This window comes from Dryobates pubescens, chromosome 4 (genome assembly GCF_014839835.1).
Source record: "Dryobates pubescens isolate bDryPub1 chromosome 4, bDryPub1.pri, whole genome shotgun sequence".
NCBI lineage: Eukaryota > Metazoa > Chordata > Aves > Piciformes > Picidae > Dryobates > Dryobates pubescens.
In genome coordinates this window covers 40,196,368-40,221,196 of record NC_071615.1, presented here as the reverse complement: position 1 = coordinate 40,221,196, position 24,829 = coordinate 40,196,368, and the positions used below count along the sequence as shown (strand labels likewise).

Sequence of the window (24,829 nt, the reverse complement as noted above, 5' to 3'; positions counted from 1 at the left end):
GCAGAGACTACAGTGGGATCTGTGTGCATTTCAGTTTGCAGTGTTCCTGGTTTGGGGCCTGCTCCCATGCCATGGAATTCAGCGGGCAATTTGCTCCAGACTTCAATGACAGAAGTAACCAAACAAATTACACTTTCTAAACTGCTGTGAAGTTAAAGTCTTCATGTATTTTCAGAGTAGTTTTCACAAAATGCATTCCTATTACCATCTTCACTGCAAAATCTTATTAAAGCATCCTTTACATTGTGACTTAACTAAGCCTCAGGCAAGGGGCTATGAGGCACTACAGTCATGTCCCGTCCTATGCTGGGTCATGGTAAGAATGGGTGGATGACATGGTGGGAGGGAGGCCCAAAATCTAAACCCCACTCCTGCTGCTCAGCCTTCTAAGGCACAGCTGACTGCTTTCTCTGTGTCCCCACCATGCCTTTGTTAAAGTGTTTTTTAAAGGCAGCTTGGGCTCATCTAATTCCTGTAATTATATTAGTAGCATTATCAGGATACCGTTCAGATCACCTATGTCAGAACCATTTTGGTTTATATTTCCTGACACTAGTGTGGAAAATTACATGCAAAGATATCAATCCATAGTCAATATTTCTACTGTATATCTGTCTCCCTCTAAGGCTGGATTACATAGCAGAAAACGAGTCCTGAATGAAACACTGCTCAAGTTCTTTCACTGTGCAGCTGGATACTTCTGCTTACACTTAATGTTTGAATTTTTCACTTTAAATCCCTACTTAAGAATTATTTTTTTACCCTTGAATTTATCTGTAGGTACCTGCAGGACTATCTCCTTGTTTTAATGTGTATTTTTTTATTTTGAAGAAGTGATTGCTTAACTTGAATTTTAATGAGACTACATTTAAAAGCAGTAATAAAACCATGGTTTATTTCACTAGCAAACTGGGGTTGTACAGACTGGTCTTCTTCAACCAGCACACTTTACTGTTATCGCTGTTCCAACTAAAGGAGTCACTAAAAAAAAATGGTTCCATGATAATATAACCTGTATTTTTGTTTCCTTTTATTTTCAGGAAATTAAACTGTAAAGGATAAGCATGAGCCAAAGTAAATAGTGGCAGCAAGAGAGGAAGCATTTATAGACATCAATTCCATTCTCTAACTGCTAAAGTCCAACCGAAAAAAGACATCAAACACAATCTAACCTGCTTGCTTGTACATAAATGGAAAACTAAGTAGAAGTAATCTGGACATTGCAACAGACCATTTTATAGGTCCTTCAGTTGTAGTCCCTGCCTTTGTTTCTCCTTTGTAATGATAAGCTCTTGAAGTAAAGCAACTTTTAAAATAAGACAGCTTTACAAAGAGACACAGCATAAAATCCTGCAACAGCCACTCCATACCTTTCTTCCCTTAAGTAACTGTTCATTTGAAACAACTGTTTGAAACTCGTTAATTTCTAAGAACTCATGGATAGACTCAGGGAACATGCTTTTTTTTCATAGAATCACAGAATCATAGAATGGCTTAGATTAGAAGGGACCTTAGAGATCATCTACTCCAACCTCCCTTCCATCGGCAGGAACACCTCACAACTAGACTCAGCTGCTCGAACGGGCTGCTTGAGCCTGGCCTTGAACACCCCCAGGGACAAGGCATCCACAGTCTCCCTGGGCAACCTGTTCCAGAGTCTCTTTTACTCCTTTTCTCCTATGGCTTTCTCCTTTGATCAGTTATGTATGTTGTTGGCTATACTTAGCTCCTGCTTACTGTTGTCTCTGGTACTCATGTAGTACAACCTTTCTAAGGGAAGTATTTATCTTTCAAAATAATTCTTCTACTTTATGATTTAAATATTAGTTCCAATGACAGACATGTGCTCTGGTTACTTTTCAGTTCCAAAAACAATCAACTGATGCTATAGTTTTGTCCAAATACTCCCCTGCAGTATTTGAAAGAAGAAATGTGCTACCTCTCACCTTCAGAAGACGCTAGTCAGATGTGTAAGCTGGAAAGCCAAAACCCTCATCTGCAACATGTTTAATGAAACTACATTAATTTACTCCAGCTGAACCTGATCCAGGCTTCTGTATTTCATTAAATATCACTCAGAGGAGTGAATGATTAATCTGGGCTTCACTGAATCTTTCCAATATTCCCACTGACAACAAACATTCTTGCTATTTTTTTCCCATTGACAGAAACTTCCATCTAATTTTTCATTTATACAATTTTCAGCTCCTGCATTTTTTATCACGGACTTTTTACCTCACAGTCTTTCCTAATCACTGTTTCCCTACACAAAGATGCTTTAAACCAATTAACATCCTGGAATGAAAACTGAAATTCAAGTACTCTTACAGTCTCAAGCTGTGCCAGGGGAGGTTTAGGCTGGATGTTAGGAAGAAGTTCTTCACAGAAAGAGTAATTTTGCATTGGAGTGGACTGCCCAGGGAGGTGGTGGAGTCACCATCACTGGAAGTGTTTAAGAAGAGACTGGATGAGGCACTTGGTGCCATGGTATAGTTGATTAGATGGTGTTGGGTGATAGGTTGGACTTGATGATCTCAAAGGTCTTTTCCAACCTGGTTAATTCTATTCTAGTCTAGTCTAGTCTAGTCCAGTCTAATTTAAGCTTTAACATTATCCATACTGCTCCTGTACTTTGCTGCACACTACCATCTGCCCCATTATTTTAGTCTTTGCTACTCCAGTCCAGAAGAGGATTTCACCATTGAAATCAAACTGTCAAAATGCTACAAATACATTACTTTAAGAACACATGATCAAAGAAAATTTATATTGGTCCAAGTGAAGACAATGCTAGTTTAGCTTCAGCAGGGGCACGTCTTTACTCATCATAAGTAACAAAAACTAACCTTTAAAGACAGGGCTTTGTTCACATTATGATTTCTGAGATCTTCTTGAACACAGGCTGCTGCTAGGGGCTTTGCACTTACATTAGTTATATCAAAATCATTCTTTTTTCCCTGCATGTGGCAGGGTCAAAGCTTTCTAGACACACAAATAACATCAAGATTTTTAGGTTTTCATCATGGTTGTGGTCTTTTGGTACCCAATTGCAATAATTTTAAACGTGGGGTTCAGAATTTGGACTCCCTTTATTGAGCAGAATGAAGATCTGCAATGGTGATCAAAGGGCTTTATGAGGAAATAAGCTGTCATTTGGACAGAAGTATATTAAAGCTGACAACGGCACAGCCAATCTGCTCTAAGACAAGCAGAGTTCAGGTTACTTCACATTTGTTATTATTTTTTTTCCCCAGAAAACTCAGATGAGGGTTTCTACCTACTTCTGGATGGGATGTCAACATTTGCAGAATGTTTTCAGAAGGTCAGCATACTAGATCCCACAGGTATAAATGTCAGACTTCAGTGGAGACGTATACCATTTCCCACATCAAAAGCTTGGCATCTGACAGCTGACCAGAAATAATCCATAGGGGATCTTCTCTTTGTTATTAAGGACAGAGGCACACCTCTTGGCAATGATTTGTTTCTTTTTAGAATGGAAATGATCCAGAGGAATTCTTTACCTCTGACCTACGTTAGATTTTGCTTGTTATCACCCTCACAGCAGCACTGGTTTGCTGCTCAAGTATATTCTTTTCTCAAAGAAAAGAAATGGCTTTTTAATATAAGATAAATACAAGATCAATGGGGTGGGGAGAAACTTGGTTTCTGCCTCTTTTTGTTGCTACAGCAAGATCCACCTCTATGTCTGCCAAAAACAGTTTTCAGGGAGTGCTGACACATGCCATATCAGATCAGTTCAGGGCAAACATTCAAATACTGGATTCAGTTGAAATATATTAAAGCATTCAGTGCTTGAAGTCCTAAACAGAAGGAATAAAAGGAAAGAGAAATTGAAAATAGAAAGAAGACATTAACTTTTTCTAAGCTCTTGATCAATTGCTATTTCATAGTCCTGTCAGCTTAAAATGGTCCTGGTCTCTCTCCCTAAAACTTTTAAGAGAATGAGTATTCCATATGAAAAAAACAACCTACATCTTGGAGAGAAGAGGAAGGGACAGAACAATGAAAAATAACAAGTGTATGTACTTATTTGATACATGCCCAAATTGCCTTAAGGAATGAGAAGATGCTGATTTGCTTTGCTACATGGTCTAGAGTATCTGCTGCTTCAAGGTTCAAATAACTCTGCTTTGCAGAGTTTAATTTTGATTGTAAAGCTATACAAATTCCATTATGAAAAAACAATTTCCACTGCAAACAGTGGCAAGTTTTAAGTTTGATCAAAATATATTCCACCATGATAGCAGAGTTCAAAAACATTATGTAGGCACAAGTGTTCATTCTGAACCTTTACGTTAAAGGGTTAAAGAATATAGTTTAAAAATCAGTACTTAAAAAGCCACCCAGTGATTTGATCTTTTCTTTCTCTTTTGTCTGTAAGCTACCCTTAAATTCCAGATTTTAAAAATCAGGTTTTCAGTGTGAAAGCAAGCCCCCTGGCTTTCTGTATACTTGTAGAATATAGACAAATGATTAAAGCACTACCATTTTTCAGTACTATTCACCAGAATGGTGCTGTAGATGAACCTAGATGCTGCCAAGTGTGAAGTCTGATAAACCACCCACATCCTCAAATAAAACCCACTGCTTCTGTGGCTGCAGCATGATCCTATTCCTCTTCAGGTGTTTGCTGCTTTGATGAGTTGCTCTGCCCCTGATGAAGGCCAGCTGCTCTGGGAACAGGGTGAAAGGAGACTGAGAAGCTATTGGGAAGGAAATTGGCTATGGAGGTTCAAAGCAGAGAAGGGCCCTAGGATAACGGTAAATTTCTCCTATCTGCATATGTGTATAGCCTATACTGTCAAGAATAAAAGCTAGGTTCACTAGGTTTTAAAATAAGGAACTGTATTTGTCTCTTTATCAGTAATAACCACTTAAGAATGAAAGTATTTCAAGTATGAGAGGACTATTTCCTTCCTTATCCAGCCTAGATATTGTGAGGTGCAATGCATTCCTAGTTCTACATGACGAGGAATGCACTGCAAGTTAAATTTTCACATTCAGGACAAATGTACCTATGTGCCACAGCACACAGCTCCAAATGCTGTGGTAGACTTCATGTCAATAGCTAGATGATCTAACAAAAATATGTTAGGGGGGTTCTTTATGTTGCAAGGAATGCACAAACTGATCAGTTTACAGTGGATACCTGCAAAGAGCACAAGGACTCAGTACTTTGCCAGTAAAAAAATCTTTTCTCTTCAGACAATTGAGGGCAGGTGAAATATTTTCAAAACCTGAGGCTACAAGATATTCATATGCCATCTTGATTAAACATATGGAATGCATACTCAAAGAAAAGCCAACTGGAGTCCTAGTTGAGTAATCAAAACACCCAAGCTGAGAGGGGTTAACATGCAAGGATCAGCCCTGAACTTTGAAGTTTTCTGGTCTTCATTCTTCCTAATTAAGACAAGATTTAATAACCAAACCACTGTACAAACTATGTACTTAAAGTCTAGGTTTGTTTCTAATTTTGTTGGGAATTCTCAGTAGATTCCATAGACTCAGTACCCCTGGGAAGCTCACCCAGTCAGGTGGATTGATTTTTTACTTTCATTTGTCATTTTTCTGGGGTCTAACAGCAGTGTGTCCACTTTCCACCTTTTTTCTCTTTGGCTCTGCCACACGTGCAGATATCGGGTAACCCTCAAACAAAAGCAGACAACTAGAGATGCATGATTAAGATCTTTCAATTACTAGAGAAGCTCCAGCAAACAGATTTTGGAAAACTATGTAGTAAGTGCAGGAAAACATTCTCCAGGTAACAGCGTTTAATTACTTACCTATCTTTCATTTTACAGCGGGGAATGGCATCACATTTGTTGAAGAAACATTAGCTCCTGCAAAGTCTATTTAGATTCTTCTACTCTCTGTTTATTAATGGATGGTCCCTTTTCTTTGCCCTCCCTTACAATAAGGTGCACAATTCAGCTCTGTATCTGATGGTAGCAATAGCACATACTTCTTTTTCTCCTTTTATGGTAATTTTATATTGTCATATAGATAACAAGCTTTCATGTTAAGTGACTTATGAAGTCAGAGGATCACAGGGTGTTAAGGATTGGAAGGGACCTCCAGAGATCATCAAGTCCACCCCCCAAATAATTTTGATATAAGCCAGTTTAAAACATCATATTATTATTAAATTTTTCACACACAAAAGAAGAGATAAATTTATCCCTCTGATTAAGTTCAAGTGGGTTATGTATTTACTAATGCTAGTCCACAATGAAAAAGCTTACAATACAATTCAAAGGCAGCTAAATGGGAAGATTGCTGAAGCTCAAAAGTGCACATTTAAAAGTTGAACAGAAATCAAGTATTCTTTAAGGAACCATTAACCATTCAACAGGAAACCACCTGTAACTTATACCTCTAAGATGCTTTGAACCCTATGTTGTTACTTCTTGGCATCCTACTGACGCCAAGAACAACAATTTCTCTTTGTAGTGTACTTCAGAAGCTGAAAATGAAGAGCTGTACAAATGTATGCCCCAACTATGCATAAAAAGGATACTCATGCAAGAACCTGTCTACTGTCCATGTGGCCACATGCCACCAATACCTAAACTTCCTTCTGTTTTCAACCTTTATGTTTATTGGAAATTCTTTATTTTGGGAACTCACCTTATTCATGTGGATCTGCTGCTGGTACTGTTTCTGCTTCTCCAAAAATTGTTGATGTTGCTGCTGGATGACCAGCTGGGCTAAAGTACTCTGAGGAAGAGGAGCTGACTGTGTTCGATTCAGTGGCCTGTGACGAGGCAGTTTGTGGGCAGCTCTTATGCCAGGTGAGACTCTCTCCTTTGCTGCTAAAGGAGATTGTGGATGAAGAGGAACTGCTCCTGCAAAACAGGGACATTTCACTCCCATGTGAAGAAAACAAACTAATAGCCCTAATAGGAGATAAAGCTTTCAGAGAGAAGAGGGGTGTATATTGCAGAACTTTGCACCAGCGCTGATGCAGCAGGACGTGTATCACGTGCCTCGCCACGCTGGGAATGTCAGCAGCTGCAAAAGAATGTGATGAAGTAATCATTTTCTCCTTTCTGTAACCACTGAATTTTTTCACTCTAACAGACTGGAGCAGAGTTGCTGCTCACTGTGACAGAATCACAGACGCTGTCCCTTTTTCTCCCCGCTTCCACTATTCCCAACAGTTAGGATCTATAGTATCTGTGGTGCTACACTTAGTTTAATGCAAATACAAATGTCATTAAAAACATCTTCTATTATTATTGTGTTGAAGACTTGATCATTACCAGTCACAAGAAGTTTTTGCTGTCTCATTTGTTCCTTCAGTAACAGATGCTGCAAGAGAGCTTGGTGGCTGCTATTTGGCTTTCCCTCCAAAGCAACATGAGGATGAGATGAGGATGGAGGAATGTTCCCTCCATACTGTCCAGCCAAGGCCACTCCTTGTCTGAGTGACTGGGTGTCTCCCTTCTGCTTTTCTTTGAATGATGATGAAGCCTGTCAAAGAACAATGGCACTGGTAACTGCTTTTCATTTGCATCATCTTATGTAATACTCTATGAATACATATAGAAGAAAAGAAACATGCCAGTTAAATGTGAGAAACTGAGTAATGAAACCACTTGAAAAATATCAGTAAGAAAAGCCAAAGCATAAGGAACTGCTAGTTAGAACATTATTAATGAAAAGACAGGACCTATCCTTAAAATTCCTAAAGACCTTTCCACAGCCTCCTGTACAGGAAAAGAGGGGATCAGAGGAAACAGTTTCCACTGCTTTTGGAGCAGGCAAGGCTTAGTTTTTCACATAACTTTCCATCAGACAGCAAGCCAATCAGCAAAACAAAATAATTACCTGTAACAATGGGAAGCTATTACTTTTCCTGGAGCACTCCCTGACTCCCTGAAGGACAGCACAAATACAAGTTTTACCCTTTGCAAAGTGAATTTGTCTAGTTACACTCATCTACAGGATCATCGAGAGCTGTTATATGTGTGTGGCATTTTGAAGTGCCCTTAGAAATTGCAGTTATTTATTTAAAGCTTTAGTAAGTTCACTCAGCACTGCAATGTACTTTATATTTCTTGTTCTTTGTCTAGTTTGAAAAAAATAAAGAAAGTTCTTAAAAGAGCAGTCAGAGTAACAGTTTGTACAGCAGGAATAATAATGTAATAGGAACAACCATGCTGAGGCTTTTTGATAACCACTCAGGGTATGTCATGGTAAAAAAAAAGTCTCTAATAATCAAAATTCTTTAAGTTCTAATGAGGCAAACCAAGGTTTTCATTAATACTTTTGGGGTGTATGGTCACTTCACACTTTGCTATCACCCTTCTCCACAAAACAAACACCAAAGGAAATTTTACATTCAATTTGCAACTGCTTACTCTGGTAACAGAAATAAACATTGCTTGCATAAATCAACCCCTTTGTTTTTTCTAATGCCAAAAGTAACATTTGGTGCTTGCTGGCCACATCAAAAGCTCATAGGATTTGAGTGAGAAAATTAAACATATTTTCATTTCCATTTTAATGCTATAAAATCACTTTGAAGTTAGTTACATTTTTTTTTTGTGAAGTAGCTAAGGAATTTTTTACGATATCACCTGGAAAAGTAAGCATTACTTTTCATGATTGCTGCTGAGGGGTGATCATTACTTTTCATGATCACTGCTGAGGGGTTGGACAAGATGACTTTTGAGGTTTCCTTCTAACCTAATGCAATTTGTGAATCTGTGGGTTCAATTTTTCTGCCCTTTAAAAAGAATAATTTGCTTATAAGTATCTATGAAAGGCTTCTAGAGAGCTGATGTAAAGCTTACGCAATTTTCTTTGCAAAGTTCTGTATCTGATATTAAAATGTTGGACTGCAGCCATGTATTTTTTTTGTGAGAACAGTAAATGTACTGAAAAAGCCATAAAATAACATGATTTTTAACTTCAAACTACATTTAGCATTTAGCACTGGAATTAAGTAGCACATGCTACAAACCATAGCTGATTGTATAGATTTTTTTTCCTTTCTTTTACACTATGGAAAGTTTTACTCAAACTCCTAGTGTTTCTACCAAGTTACCAACTCATATTCTAAGGAATTTAAATTGTTAAGATTTCCATAGAATTTCCTCTCAGTTGTATAACACTACCATATGACTTATATCAATGTCTTTACATTTTTTTGCTGGAAATGAGGATAGTTAAGTTTTGACCAATGGCAATTGTTTCAGATATTTTACTGAGCTTCAGATTTTACCTCTAGATTATTGTACCTTGGTCTCTATCTAAAGATCCTTATCCATCACCAAGGGTTTCCATACATGCCACATCTGTGGTTCTGTGCATTTCAAGTATTAATTTAACATTAGGAAGTTCTTCAGAGAGAGAGTCGTTAGCCATTGGAATGTGCTGCCCAGGGAGGTGGTGGAGTCACCGTCCCTGGAGGTGTTCAGAAAGGGATTGGACGTGGCACTTGAAGCCATGGTTTAGTAGTCATGAGGTCTTGGGTGACAAGTTGGACTTGATGATCTTTTCCAACCTTACTGATTCTATGATTCTGTGATTAGCTCTAAATAAAGGTGACTGCTACAGACTGAACAGAGGGCATATGAATATTGCTTGGCATTCAAATATTAATTTGTTCACATATCACCGACTGATGGATTGATTGATATCACACCCCTCAAATAACAAACCTAACTGCAGGAACAGGAAGTATCTAGTGATACTTCCCCTACTGTGCTCCAGCCCAGTTTAGATTGCTAGTGGAATTTCATACAAAGTTACAGGTGCTTCACTTTATTAGGCAGGGGTGATCATACAATTCTAACTTTCGTACTAAGTGATCTCCACATACACTTCTCACCATGTGTGAAATCTGTTAGCTGATCTGCAGACGTAAATGCAATGCGCATGGCCCATACTTAGCTAAGATCCACACTGGCACTTGTTGATCTGAGATATTCGGTATTCGGTATCACTAAGGTTGGAAGAGACCTCAAAGATCATCGAGTCCAACCTGTCACCACAGACCTCATGATTAGAGTAGGGAGGACACTAGTGCCCACTGCAGGCTTGAACTCACGACCTTCCCCATTAAAGGTCTTATGTGCTACCAACTGAGCCACATGATTACTGCTTTCAAACTGTGCCCTTAAATCATAATGATCAGATGTTTCCCAGTGCAAAGAATGCATTGTTTCCTACTCTGAATTGCTTACATTCCAAAATGCTGAAAACAGGAGAACAGTCAGAAAGTAGGTTTTCTAGAAGTAAAAGTAGACAGGAAGGCTTGAAACTAGTCACTTACACTGATTGGAGGTTGCACTGCTGGAAGTCCCAAAGTAATGTTGGGCAGAGAAGGGGATGTGTACAGACTCAACAAGTTCACCGACTCATCCTGTATCAAAAGGCGTTGCTGGGAAACCAGATGCTGGAGCAAAGGAGAAAAAACCCCAGATGTATAATTTCTAAGCTTTATATCTTGGCTATTTATCTTTGTTATCCTGGTATATCATAAACCAGTTTTGTATCACACATTGGTTGGCGTCCCCATGGGGTTCCAGATAAAGTACTGTCCCTGTGAAAAAGCTCCTCATACTGATTTTCATAAGAAAAAAACTGGGATTATTTCTTGGCAGCAAATCAAATGTTCACACGAACCCGAAATCGAGAGGATTCATAGACCATCTCTTCTCATCAGCTGGACTTTCACTGCTAGAAATTCAGTGGCAATTTAGCCCATGAATTAAGGAATGTATTCAGTCAAATCCGAGACGTCACTGAAGTGGATGTATCAGATCTTTAACATGCCTATTGTAACTTTTGTTGTAAGGTATGAAATGTGGTTGCTAACTAGACCGTGTATTTTCCTAACCAGATGGCGATATGGAGATGTTTCAGGGACATTATTTACTGCCATTGACATGGGAACTTTTGGCAGAAAGTGAGGCATATTGCCACATCTGCCATTTAAACAAATGTACTGCCTGTCTCTCTCTATGTGCATACACACATACCCAGCATCCTATCATTCCCTGATGGTGGGATACCCTGCACAGCCATCCTAATTCCCTTCAAGTTAAAATCTTTAACACTTCTTTTGAAGCCTTGTGATATAATTTTCAAGGACATGGAATTGTTGATATATTTCTAATTACTGTCAAGTAAAACCAGACATTCTACAAAGATCACCCTCTGTCTTTCCATTCTAGATTCATTGGGAAGAAACATTAAAAGTTACATTACCACAACAGGAATCTTTTTGAAGCCTCTGCCTTTCTGCTTTAACAGTCATGTTTTTCAACATGTGGTCTACTATAGTTGCTTGAATTACATTTTCTGTTTAACTCTTGCTTCCCTCCCAGAACTTTAACACAATAAGAGCTACAAAGGTCTTATTAGACTTAGGAACTCTGGCATGATATGGTCCCCAAGGGAACAACATCCTTGAAAAAGAATACCCTGTGTAACAGTATGACACAGTGACTGCTTTCTTCCCAAACAAAAAGCATATGGGACTCCAATAATAGACCACCTCCAAGAGGGATACTGCACACTCGGGCTTTGACTAAAGTAAATATAATAACTTGTCAAGCATGTTGTGGGGAGCTGTAGATTTTCCCTTGGACAAACCTGGAATATCAATTAACTCTGTAAAATACTTTGTGCTAATACAATGCAACTTCAGACCATCAATGAGAAGTGGTTAGGCACAAAAACACAGGATGTTATTCCAAAACATAACCTTCCTCATACAGTTTGTTTGGAGATACGACCTATCACTGAGACAACAACAGTAGAAGTCTATCTCTGTAATTTTCTTTGGGTACCTAGGGAATGTCAACAGATAGCATACAAAACAAAGAAGCTTCACTTGTGTATTACATTAATTCCTGGCTAGCAGTATCTGGCCTTGATAACATCCACCTCTGACCATCAAGTATGTCAAGACCATGGAGATGTTACTAAGGGAGACTATAAAGATGTAAATGAAAAAGGACACTGCAGCAGTTCTAATGTGCAGCAACTGCAGCATCTATACAAAGCCACTCAAAAATGTTTCCTTTTTCAGTTTTCAGTATGCTTCTAATACCTTCTAGCAAACACAACAGTGACAGGGTGTATACCAGTAGAACACATTCCCGCATTAAGGTCAGGCATGATTATTTCATGAGGAAAAATGAATCATATTATGTACCATGGGAGTTTAATGTTGAACAAAGGATTTTATTAGTAAGAGCACTCCCATCCAATTTCAAGTATCACTGACAATCACTTGTTTCCATTTTGTTAAGTAACCAGCTTAAAAAAATATATTCAGGTGATATTACCCTAAGTATCTGTTAAACATCTTCTCCCAGCATAAGTTTAGCAGCCCACCTTCATAGATTAGGGTCCTGTGTATGCTGAAGCAGAATTGCATGACCCCAGCTACATCACAGTTGACAATACCTTGAAATGGTGGCACAAGTTGGAGATGCCAGCAGTGTCATTTGGCAGCACAACAGCTAAGCCACAGCCCTTATCCTACATGCAGACCTGATCATTTGGATTGGCACCTAAATTACCCCAAAGAGCAACTTGCCCTCCTTGCTCCTCTAGGTACGTACTCACTGGGTCCATGGATCCTGCTTCCAGATGCTTAAAATAGCTTGTGAACAGTTACAGAGTATAACAACAAAATGGAAGAGTAAGTGATGATCAGCAAGTAACCATGATTAGTTATGACATTTCTCTTGTGCTGCAGGGACCTGCTCAGAAACAGAAGCCCCTACTTCAGGTGTGCATGCTTTTACACACATTTATACATTAGGAGGGGAAGAGAAAATGCTTTGGCTTCATTACTTCTTAACTCTAAGGTTGTCATAGCTTTGAATATTCCAAATTACTTACACTCTTTCTTCTTAAGGCTTTTGAGGTGGGGATTTTTTTGGTAATTAATTAGACTCTCTTCACATACATATGAAGCAAATCTCACTAGCTGGTCACATCCTGGGCTGCATCAAAAGAAAGGAGGTGATTCTCCTTCTCTGTTCTGCTCTGGTGAGACCCCACCTGGAGTATGTCCAGTTCAGGACCCTCTATTACAGGAAGGATCTGGACGTGCTGGAGTGTGTCCAGTTCAGGGCCACGAGGATGATTAGAGGGTTGGAGCACCTCTCCTATGAGAACAGACTGATAGAGTTGGTGATATTCAGTCTGGAGAAGAGAAGGCTCTGAGGAGACCTTATTGTGGCCTTCCAGTATCTTAAGGGGGCCTACAAGAAAGCTGGTGAGGGACATTTGAGGGTGTCAGGTAATGATAGGACTAGGGGGAATGAAACAAAAATTGAAATGGGTAGATTTAGACTGGATGTTAGGAAGAAATTCTTCACCATGAGGCTGGTGAGAGACTGGAACAGGTTGCCCAGGGAAGTGGTGGAAGCCTCATCCCTGGAAGTTTTTTAAGGTCAGGCTGGATGTGGCCTGATGTAGTGCGAGGTGTCCCTGCCCATGGCAGGGGGGTTGGAACTGGGTGATCCTTGGGGTCCCTTCCAACCCTAACAATTCTATGATGCTATGATTGTAAATCTACACATTTTTCCACTATCCCCTTGTAAAGAGCATCTCAGGTGGCTGAGTACTAGATACGTAATACTGTGAGGTTGCACAAATCAAGTACGTGTTTACCTGTCATGCAAATGTTCATATCTCCTGTCTAATCAGCTGATATTCTAGGAAATGCTGCTATCCAAAGCACAAATGAAAGAAAGAAAATGGTCCAAAGCCTGCTTATGCCAATCGGAAGCTTCCCATTGCCTTCAATGGCTTTTGACCAGGCTGTGAATGCCTCGAATCAATCATTTCACATGACTAAGGCAGGTTGTCCCTCTGAACCCAAGGGACATGCTGAGCAGGGCCTCTATCCTGCTTGCATTTCTCATGCAAGTAAGATTTAGCCCCAGCACAGCAGGTGACCTGAAAGTGTACAGCACACTGCGAGAGACAAATAGCTACTGCAGTGAACCCTGATGATACTGGAGACAACTGGGCCTAATAAAAACAGCATTTTATTTATACGGTGCAATTAAAATCTTGAGTTTAACTTTCAAGTCGCATATAATGAGACCAGTGTTTTAACAAATGGTACTGGAAGTGCCATTAAGGGAACTGTGATAGTAAAAGATTATCTGCAAAAATGCAGCATTTGCAGCACACTTCTGTTAATTCAGAAAAATGTAAATGTCTACCCACCAGACTGTCTGCTCCAGAGGGTGAACCACTTCAAAGTCTCTCTATTCAACCAGATATGTCAAAAATACTTTAAAAATCTGTTTCATTACTGCTAATGCTCTAATTCTGTCTATGCACCAGAGTGTAATCATGTACAGTATTGACTCATGTTTTACTGGTAAATGGCTCTCTGTCATAGCAACCTGTTTTCCCCCCAGTGAAATGTGTTTTATTTGCTGCCATGAAAGCCGCAGCTCCCCACCCACTCAGATATGAGCACAACACTCTCTGCAAATGTCACAACAGTGATTATGAAACAACAGCAACGATGTGAGTCATGCAGGATTACAGCAAACAAGTGATCTTCTGGGTGATTTTGGAACACTTTGCCTATTATTAGAAACTCCCGTACTTTGCATATCTGGTGAAAAATTGATTAGAGACATTGCCTTTGAGAGCTGGCAGCTAATGCTAAACTAGAAAAGAGAGACGTAGGAGTCTGGCTGCTGTTAAACTACCAAAGAAAATCCCACTGAAATCAAAATGCAGCAAAGCTGAGATTTATGGAAAAATGCTTGAGCCCACAGGACCACAGTAGTAAGAGTCACGTAATCGGAGAGGTAAAGAAATGCCCAACTGGATCCAGAAATGGAAGTCCATAATTTCAGTTTCTAAGCACACTTCCAGTGAGCTAAGTGATCCAACTCCAGCACACAGAGCTCAGCTTCTAAAGGAACCTTTTAGACTTATTTGAGCATCTGTGACTGTACAATGAGGCTGCAATTTCTGATGTCTGGCACAGCAATGGCAAATGATATGCAGTGTGGTGTTCTACTGATAAAGAGAATATAACTGCTGGTTGTTCCCACAGCCCTTCCAAATCTCCCCAAAACAGACATTGCCATCCCGACCAGATTGTATGTCTGTCTGATTGTGGCTCAGGACTGTGAACAAAGGTCCAGAAACAGTAAGATGCAAAGTAACAAGCACCATGTATCAGTTTGAGCCATCATTCCCTTTGTGTTTTATAGTATCCTCAAGTCAATAAAAGATCTAACAGGTTTCATGTTTAATACAGCGCTAAGACTCACATATGGCAAGCTTCTATCTAAAACACTCCCAGTATTAAAATATACCACTAAACTAGGATCTGATCTTATCCAAATGATGGATCTTACTCTGCATCATTTGAACTTCTTTGCAATCACATACAGGGGGCCTATGAGGCAAGACCACATGTTAGCCATCAATGCAATTTTTTTTCCTTCTTTTTGGTTACGGGCCAGAGAGAGGCTACTAATCAGTGTGCAGAGGTCACCCACCTGCCCCCTGGATCATAGTTCACACACACAATTAATTCATTATGGGGAAAAGTCACTGCTGGAGATTGAACTGCCCATTCCTGGTTATTTTGAGGTGAATGTCCTGTCACTGACCTGGAGAAATAGCTCCATTAGTTAAAACTCTGCTAAATCACATTTTCTTATGCAATTTTTCTAACATAAGCAGTCTAAAGCAACAATGAATAGAAAACTTTGCCACCAGAACAGGAATTGCTGTATGTATGGGCACTGGGTACAGAATATTGCAGAATTTGATTCTCTCTTACTTCCCTTTATGGTATTGCCATAGCATGACCTAAGACATGTCATCTGTGCTAAATGAGGTTCATCACAACTGATTTACCATCTGCATTCCTGTCTTTATAGGCACGTATGTATGAAACAGAATAAGGAGAAGCTAAGATTCCTTCTGTGTACAATCTTGCTTTATAAAACAGGTATTTGAGCCCCCTGGCATGTCAGTGATCTTGGCAAGTACTTCCCTAGTAAGAAAACCTGGGTACAACAAAATAAAAGGCAGACGTGAAAAATCATTTATTCACCTAACTCAGATACTCCAATTAAACAAATCTACTTCAGCAGCCATCTGGGACCACCTTAATGAATATGTGCTAGGGTCAACAATGCCTAAATCACTCTTACACGAAAGACTGGTGTTCAGCACTGGGCACTTCTTCAGGTTACCTCAGAAGGTAATGTTCTGCACCACAGATGCTTCCAAGCTCCTTCCACAGCTCCCTCCCACTCTTCCAGTAGCATTACTGCTGCTTTTGTTTGGACTGCTATTAGCAAAGCGTCTCCTAAAAATGTGTCTCATCTATGACGGCCTTCTGACCACATAACTCATATATAACATACTCTGATGTCAGCTTGCAGTGTCCTAGTACCCCTGATAATTACATCCTCTGCAATTACTCTGCTTGTGAGTATGAGGAAGTTGAAGTTTAAAGTGTCTCCAGTCTTGAAACCTGAACAATCATCTACCCAATAAATAAGTCTTACCTCAGCTTGAATGTTAGATGGCAAAACTGAGGTTTCATTTTCTGTCATACCACTGGTTGGGCCATTGCTTGGAGAACTGGGACCTGATCCAGGGGAGCTGCTACTGACTGAGGATTCTGAAACACAGATTAAGCACACATAAATTTCACCCTGGAAAGAAACACATAACCTTGATTAACTGTATACTCTTAATGGCACAGGGAGGTTTTGCTGTTGCAAAGTAGCTATTGGTTATGCTATTTACTTCTGTTAAAAAATTTTAATTCATCCTCCATTTCTTTTGGGTTTCATTTTACAGTGATAACAAGGTCTTAGTTCTTTCCCCTTCTCATCAGTCTGCTTCACAAAGGAAGAATTTACTCCTTATTTCTCCCATAAAGATGGTATGATACTCAGTATCAGGCAGAGGTACAGACACAGAACTTGTAATGTGCAAAGAGAAAAGTCTTTTCTTTTTGGTTGCAAAGACTCTTGTCTCTGTCAGAGATCAAAATGACAGAGATAGCAGGCTTGCAAAGGTCATGATAGCGAGCCACCAATTCATGAGACCTTCCTGTTCAGAAAGGAGATGAGCCCACTGTGGACTAATCATTACATCCACAAGTAATAATGGCAAGGTTGATAAAATACTCTATAATCAACTGGAGGCTGTCTCAAGATCATCAGGCCTTGTCCTTCTGGATGACTTTAACCTGACAGACATCTGCTGGGAACTGAACAGAGAGGAGGCAGTCCAGAAGGTTCTTAGAGTGTATGGAGGACAGTTTCTTGATGCAGCTGTTAAGTGAGCCTACCAGGGGTCAGGCTCTGCTTGACCTGCTGTTCTCAAATAGAGAAGGGCTGGTGGGAGATGTGATGGTAGGAGGCTGTCTAGGGTACTGTGACCATGAGATAGTGGAGTTTTCAATATGCAGCGACTTTGGACTTCCAGAGGGCAGACTTCAGCTTGTTTAAGCAACTAATTTGGAGAGGTCCCTGGGTAGCAGCCCTTAAGAACAAAGGGGTCCAGGATGGTTGGGCCTACTTCAAACAGGAGCTCTTGAAGGCACAGGAACAGGCTGTGCCCACGTGCCGAAAGGTGAGCTGGTGGGGTGGCCTGGATGGGCAAGCAGCTCTTGAGGGAATTAAAGGAAAAAAAGAGGGTGCATCGCCTTTGGAAAGGGGGGGAGGCAACTCATGATACGTTTAAGGATGTTGTTAGATCATGTAGGAGAAAAATTAGAGAGGCAAAAGCCCAGTTAGAACTTAAGCTGGCCACTTCTGTGAAAGACAATAAAAAGCAGTTTTGTAAATATATTAATGCTAAAAAGAGGGGCAAGAAGAACCTGCACTCCTTATTGGACCTGGAGGGGAGCATTGTAACTAAAGATGAGGAAAAGGCTGAGGTTCTAAATACCTTCTTTGCCTCCATTTTCAATAGTAAGGCAGGAGGACTTCAGGATAACTGTCCTCCTGAACTGGTAGATGGAGTCAGGGAGCAGCATAACCCCCCTGAAATCCATGAGGAAGTAGTTAGGGACTTGCTGAGCCACTTGGATCCCCACAAGTCTATGGGACCAGATGGGATCCATCCTAGGATGCTGAGAGAGCTGGCAGATGAGTTGGCCAAGCCGTTCTCCATCATTTACCACCAGTCCTGGCTCACTGTAGAGGTCCCAGATGACTGGAAACTGGCCAATGTGATGCCCATCCACAAGAAGGGTCAGATGGAGGAACCTGGAAACTACAGGCCAGTCAGCCTGACCTCAGTGCCAGGCAAGATTATGGAGTAGATCATCCTGGGGGCAATCACAGTGCACCTGCAGGATGGCCAAAGGATCAGGTCCAGCCAACATGGATTTAGGAAGGGCAGGTCCTGCCTGCCAACCTCATCTCCTATGATCAGGTGACTGCCTGGTGGATGTGGGGAAGGCTGTGGATGTAGTCTACCTGGACTTCAGCAAGGCCTTTGACACTGTCCCCCACAGCAAACTGCTGGCCAAGCTGTCAGCTTGTGGCTTGGACAGCAGCACTCTGTGCTGGGTTAGGAACTGGCTGGAGGGCCGAGCCCAGAGAGTGGTGGTGAACGGTGCCACATCCAGCTGGCAGCCAGTCACTAGTGGTGTGCCCCAGGGATCAGTGTTGAGTCCAATCCTATTCAATATCTTTCCTGATGATCTGGACGAGGGGATTGAGCCCACCATTAGTAAGTTTGCAGATGACACCAAGTTGGGAGCAGGTGTTGATCTGTTAGAGGGCAGAAGGGCTCTCCAGAGGGACCTTGACAGGCTGGACAGATGGACAGAGTCCAATATGATGGCATTCAACAAGTCCAAGTGCCGGGTGCTGCACTTTGGCCACACCAACCCCATGCAGTTCTACAGGTTGGGGTCAGGGTGGCTGGAGAGCAGCCAGGCAGAAAGGGACCTGGGGGTGGTGGTTGACAGCCAGCTCAACATGACCCAGCAATGAGCCCAGGTGGCCAAGAGGGCCAATGGCATCCTGGCCTGCATCAGAAATAGTGTGGCCAGTAGGAGCAGGGAAGTCATTGTGTCCCTGTACACAGCACTGGTTAGGCCACACCTTGAGTCCTGTGTCCAGTTCTGGGCCCCTCAGTTTAGGAAAGATGTTGACTTACTGGAACATGTCCAGATAAGGGCAACAAAGCTGCTGAGAGATTTGGAGCACAAGCCCTATGAGGAGAGGCTGAGGGAGATGGGGTTGCTTAGCCTGGAAAAGGGGAGGCTCAGGGGAGACTTTATTGCTGCCTACAACTACCTGAAAGGAGGTTGTAGACAGGTGGGGTTGGTTTCTTCTCCCAGGCAACCAGCACCAGAACAAGAGGACACAGTCTCAAGCTGCACCAGGGGAAGTTAAGGCTCAAGGTGAAGAGAAAGTTCTTCACAGAAAGAGTGACTGGCCATTGGAATGGGCTGCCCAGGGAGGTGGTGGAGTCATCGTCCCTGGAGATGTTCAAAAAAGAATTGGACATGGCACTTGAAGCCATGGTTTAGTTAGTCATGAGGTGTTGGGTGATAGGTTGGACTTGATCTCTGAGGTCTTTTCAACCTTATTGATTCTATGATTCTATGACACCACTTGCACTGTATCCTTGGCACAAATATGAATGAATATTTACAGCATTTAGAAATCTTAAAACAGCATTTGAAGGGCTGTCTCTTATCTTGATATAAAATTTCCCATGGTCTTGTTAAGATAAAAGGGAAGAGGATGATCTCATTATTTGTTGTATTGAGTTATTCACATCCTACACAGATATATATTAAATGTATGTACTGGGAACAGTTAACAAGGTTAAAGATGGAAGAGTGCAGCATTAGTAGAGGTAAGCCTACTTGAATGGATTGCTTTTAAATTAAAGTACTCAAGAAATTAAAATAGTATCTAAATATGGCAGAAAAAAATCCATAGTCACTTCTTTGCTCCTTCACTCTTTCTGCCTCAGTTCACATGCAAAAATATATCCTTACTTTAACTGAAATTACTGGGTTTTTTTGATTTTTGACACTTTCTTTCTAGAGATGACTTTGATTTACTAAAGTGAACCCATACCCAGTTACACTGTCTGGTCAGGTAAAGTTCTTGCATCCTATTCTCATTAGTTTTCACAGAACAGAAATACATGTAAATAAAGGGCTATTTTCAGATAAAATAATGTGGTTTTTTAAAGAAGAAAAAGGCATCAGGCCGAGGTGTTCGATCAAGGAAGTTTGCATTATGAAAGGTGCAAAATGTCATGGAGCTGATATTAATAATTATAATGCAAATCTGTAGGGCTCTCAGTTATTGTCAGAGCTAGGAAGAAAACTACCAACAGCCTGTCATTTATTTGTTCCTGTACTTGCTGTTGTAAAGTACTGGTTTCCAAGATGGTTTTAAAGCATGACTTTCAAATTGAAAATGACTTTTTAGTAAGGGGTAGAAAGCTGTAGATTGGCAACTAATTATACACAGCTATCTATTTTGTATGGTTTTCTTCTCAGCAGCAGAAAAAAATCCCAATCTTTTGTTTAGCAGACAAGTTTTAATTCCAAAATATTGCTGCTATTCTGCAAGCAGTTGCAGCTGATTCTCCATTCTTAATTACCTGTCACCTCGAAGAGTCGCTTCTTGAATGAACTGGCAGTCCCATCCTTCCTCCTGAGCAAAGGACTGCTCCTCCTTTCTGTCACCTTTTGTTTTAACCTTGAACGTACCTTCAGATTGGGCTCTGAAGCTGGAAATGAAGAGGACAGAATACATCAATCCAAATTAAAGCATTGCTTTCACAGAATCATAGAAATATTTACGTTGGAAAAACTCTTCAAGATCATCCAGTCCAACCATTAACCCTACTCTGCCAAGTCCAACATTAAGCCATATCCCCAAGCACCACATCTACATAGCTTTTAAACACATCCAGGGATGGTGACTCAACCACCTCCCTGGCAGCCTGTTCCAATGTCTGACAACCTTTTCAGCGAAAATTTTTTTCCTCATGTCCAGCCTAAACATCCCTGGTGCAGCTTGAGGCTATTCCCTCTTGTTCTATCACTAGTTACTTGGGAGAAGAGACCAACACCCACCTCATGACAACCTCCCTTCAGGCAGATGTAGTGAGAAACAACTAGTTGTGTCAGACACCACTGATATTCCTGTAGGACCTCATCTGATGCAAGCAGAGCTCGGAGACAAGAGATTTTACTACTCATCTTCCCCAGCCAATCTGCTGCTTCCATTTTAGATTAGAAGCTATGAAAGAGAGGAAGACAGCTGACATTTTTCTGGATGTCAGTATCTTTCTCATCCCATTTAAACACTGAACTTACCCATCAGTTATTGTTAATATCATGAGTACTAAGAAATGAATGCAACTTTTATTCTACATGGGTTTTATCTCTCTTGTAGGTAAAAAATTGGGTGGAAATACGGCTTGGAACTTTAAACCTTATAATTGGACTGTGGTCTGATGATAAAAATAGAGAAGCCTCCGCTGCTGCCCTTTCATTTCTCTTAGAAATACAAATTATGACAAGCCTTACTTGCAGAACATTTCTTGGTCAGCAATTTTAGGCCCAGAACTCCAATGTTTTCTGAATAACACATCACACAACTAGATTTATGACGGTGTCCTAAGAACATTTACACAGAATCTGCTCTGAAAATGAAGACCCAGGATTCCAGTTCCCAGAAAAACTAGGATTACATTTAATGCACCTTGGGCAAGTTCCACCTTTCTTTCCTAAATGGACATGGGTCTTTTCATATGAAGCCATAAATGAAGTTCTGCTGTGTGGTATTTTTAGCATGACAAAATATTTCATGTACTCATTTATCTGTTCTAAGTAAACTTTATCAAAGAGACTGCTAAGAGCTAATGAAAGATAATTGCAGAACGGAATTTGTTTGTATTTCCCTTTCTGGAACTGAAGCTTGGCTAAGAAATATCTCAAAGCAGAGAGAACTGGACACTGGTATCTGTTCTCTCTCCTATGCCCCAAGAAGAACCACGAGTTAGCAGAAAAAGAAAGTAAATGAAATCTCCATTCAATTCAGCATTTGTCATGCTGGGGCATGAGCTCAACCCTACTCTTCCAATTCTTAGTCCCTGCCCAGCATGCATTATTGAACATCTTTTTCCTGCTGTTCCTCTTCTTCCTTCAGGGATGGGGATGTTAGAAATGTTCACACAAGAGCAAAGGGACTGTATCTCCTGCTGTAAGCTGCAGTCTTTGTCACTTACTACATCACTCTGGGACAAGCACTCCCTTCTATGTGGCCTGTGTGTTGGGTATGTTTCAGACCAAGATATGCAGTCTGATACAACACTGGAAATCTTTAATAATAACAATATTCACAGGAAACTCGTATTTTATCACTTTTCATCATTATTAAGATCAATGGTTCTAGTGATGGAGTACAGTTGAGTTGTTTGCTAAGATGCTATATAAAATGTGCCAAGATAGAATAGAATGGAATAGAATAAAACCAGGTTGGATCACACTAGATGTCACCAGGAATGATGATGTTTTGAAGAAAAGTTGCTCACTCCTTTTGCACTTATGGCTATTTTGATTTATAATATTTCACTCATATTAGTTCAAACTGCAACAGAAGGTATCATAGACAATTCAAGGAATGGTTACCTAGCTCCTTGTAATGACTTATAATTACCTCCACTGAACTAAGAACTTTGGCTTGAGGCAAAGAAGAAAGCAGCAGCTCAGTGATTTTTCTCATCTTTTAGGGTGGCTTCACATAGGAGTAAAGAAGTAACACTGTTCATATATAAGCTTATGTATAAGCACACATTGATTTAATTGTAATAACCACAGTTGCTCAGGTGGAAAAAAAAAACTACTCTCTCCTGAAAAACATGCTGGTGAAACATAAACATAAGAGATAGGAAAATGATTTGGTGAAGTCATTATGGCCTATACTCCACTTTGCTTAATATTAGCAATTTGCAGACACCAGCATTGAAGAGTATAGCCTGGGGCCAGATTACTCCCAGTTGAGCTGAGGGTTTTTTTTACATGGCTTCGCTTCACTGTTTCTTTTTATTAAACACACAGAGATATTTAAGAAGGATAAAAATCCTTTCTGTGCATCGGGAGAGGACATATATATGAAGGGAATGTAAAAGATAATAATGCTCTGCTTTCTGATGGCTCCTGAAACACAGTACTACTTTTGTATCAGAAAAGTGTGTGCCAACTTCAAATCAGCATTTAATGAAGCCAGGCAGGAAATGGGGGATGGGAGAGGGTGCACAGCGGGCAGGTCCTCATCTTGAGGCTAAAGCCATACATAGGAAACCTGAAGAACAGAAAGTGAGCTTTTGTCCAAACCTTGAAAGGCTCTAAAGTGAAAGCATTTCCTTTTCCTCACTGGCCGGCTGGTTTAGAAAAGCTGTGGGGCAGTTGAGGTAAATGACACTAAATTTGGCTGCAGCATGAGCAGCAGTAGCAAAATTCACATCTTACTGGAGAAAAATAAACTGTTCCTATTGTCTAGGCAGCAGCTGTTATTACCAATTGTTTTGAAACAATAAGTTGGACTTCTCTAATGTAATTAGGTCAACGGAAAGAATTAAGAAACAGAGACCTCACAATCTTGAAGTAAATTTTTGCTGCTACTCTCTTTAGCTGTGATCATTTCACTACATTCTATACTGTACTCCATGCAGGAGTTACTGTTTTTTCCCCTGCCTTACACCTAACAAGTATCAATGAAGGAAAACATAGTTAAGGGGAACCTTTCTTCTTCTACACCAAATTGGATGCTGTTTTTTATACTATTGCACCAGAGACCCATGCACAGATAAACAATATGTGCTTTATGACACACAACCATGACATTCTATGCCTGAGATAACTTAAAGTCTAAGTTAGAGGACAAAAGGATGATGTATGCGTACAGACCACCAGAGGCACAAGAAAAAATGAGATGGTACTAGTTAGCATGATGGTGGCACTGCCAGCATACCTGTGGCTCATCCTTTGTCAAGTTTCTTTCAAGCACTATCGAAGTGCTTTTCAAGAAGATACTGAAAGTGGATAATGAGGTAACTTTGAGATCTCTGTTGTGATTTCAAGTGAAACAGGAGGAGCAAAATGTAAGGAAATATACTGTGAAGAGATCCTCATTTTGTTAGCTCCACCGAATAATGCAATAGGCTCCTGGTCCATGCTGTGGACTCCCAGTCACTGCAGTAATATATATAAGAAAGCAGCAAGGGAGAAGTCAAATCCCACCATACCCCAGCACCAATGAAAACAGCCAAAAGAGGCGTGACTAAGGTTCCTAAGAAGCTAGTGTGAGGGCAGTGGTCCCTCTCAGTGATGTAGATAGAATGATTGGCACAAGACAGCCCTGTGCCAATCAGAAAGGATAAATGAGAAAATAATATGGCTTCCTCATTAAAACTGTGAATGCAACCAAAGCTAAGCACAAAGCTAGAGAGACAGGGAACATAGGTCAGGGACCAAAACTGCTTCCAGATTCCTTAGCTGCTTTGTGGAGAGCTGTGAATGAGTTTCTCCTTCTGAGAGATGTGACGGTCTCACAGCCATTCCTGTTCTGCATGTCTTTCTCACAGACATGAAAATAGTCTATTCTCTGCTTGTAGTTTCTGGCTTCTGCTCTGGCTTCCTGTAGGCAGTCCCACGCTAGCTATTTCAGCAGCCTCCACATAGCTCAATATATTAGGTATAGACAAGATTTGCAGAGACTTTTTGTTTTCATATATGACTGACTGACATTTGCTGTAGAAGGCCACACACCAATAC

At 40.5% G+C, this 24,829-nt stretch overlaps 1 protein-coding gene across 13 annotated transcripts in view; it reads right to left on the bottom strand.

The window, feature by feature from the left end:
- The window catches only part of HDAC9 (histone deacetylase 9), a 471,044-nt gene that overhangs the window by 185,812 nt on the left and 260,403 nt on the right, over positions 1 to 24,829 (bottom strand). For 8 of the 13 annotated variants that reach the window (XR_008462230.1, XM_054161160.1, XM_054161166.1 and 5 more), the window contains 6 exons: positions 20,647 to 20,775; positions 16,560 to 16,675; positions 10,310 to 10,432; positions 7,858 to 7,905; positions 7,290 to 7,500; positions 6,655 to 6,872 (listed from right to left, as the gene is read on the bottom strand). Coding sequence is in view for 12 of the 13 variants with exons in the window: in XM_054161160.1 (XP_054017135.1) it covers positions 6,655 to 6,872; positions 7,290 to 7,500; positions 7,858 to 7,905; positions 10,310 to 10,432; positions 16,560 to 16,675; positions 20,647 to 20,775 (845 nt within the window). In the remaining variant the exon portion in view is untranslated. The remainder of the gene's footprint in view (positions 1 to 6,654; positions 6,873 to 7,289; positions 7,501 to 7,857; positions 7,906 to 10,309; positions 10,433 to 16,559; positions 16,676 to 20,646; positions 20,776 to 24,829) is intronic. The other 5 variants (XM_054161163.1, XM_054161164.1, XM_054161162.1 and 2 more) reach the window with 2 other exon arrangements.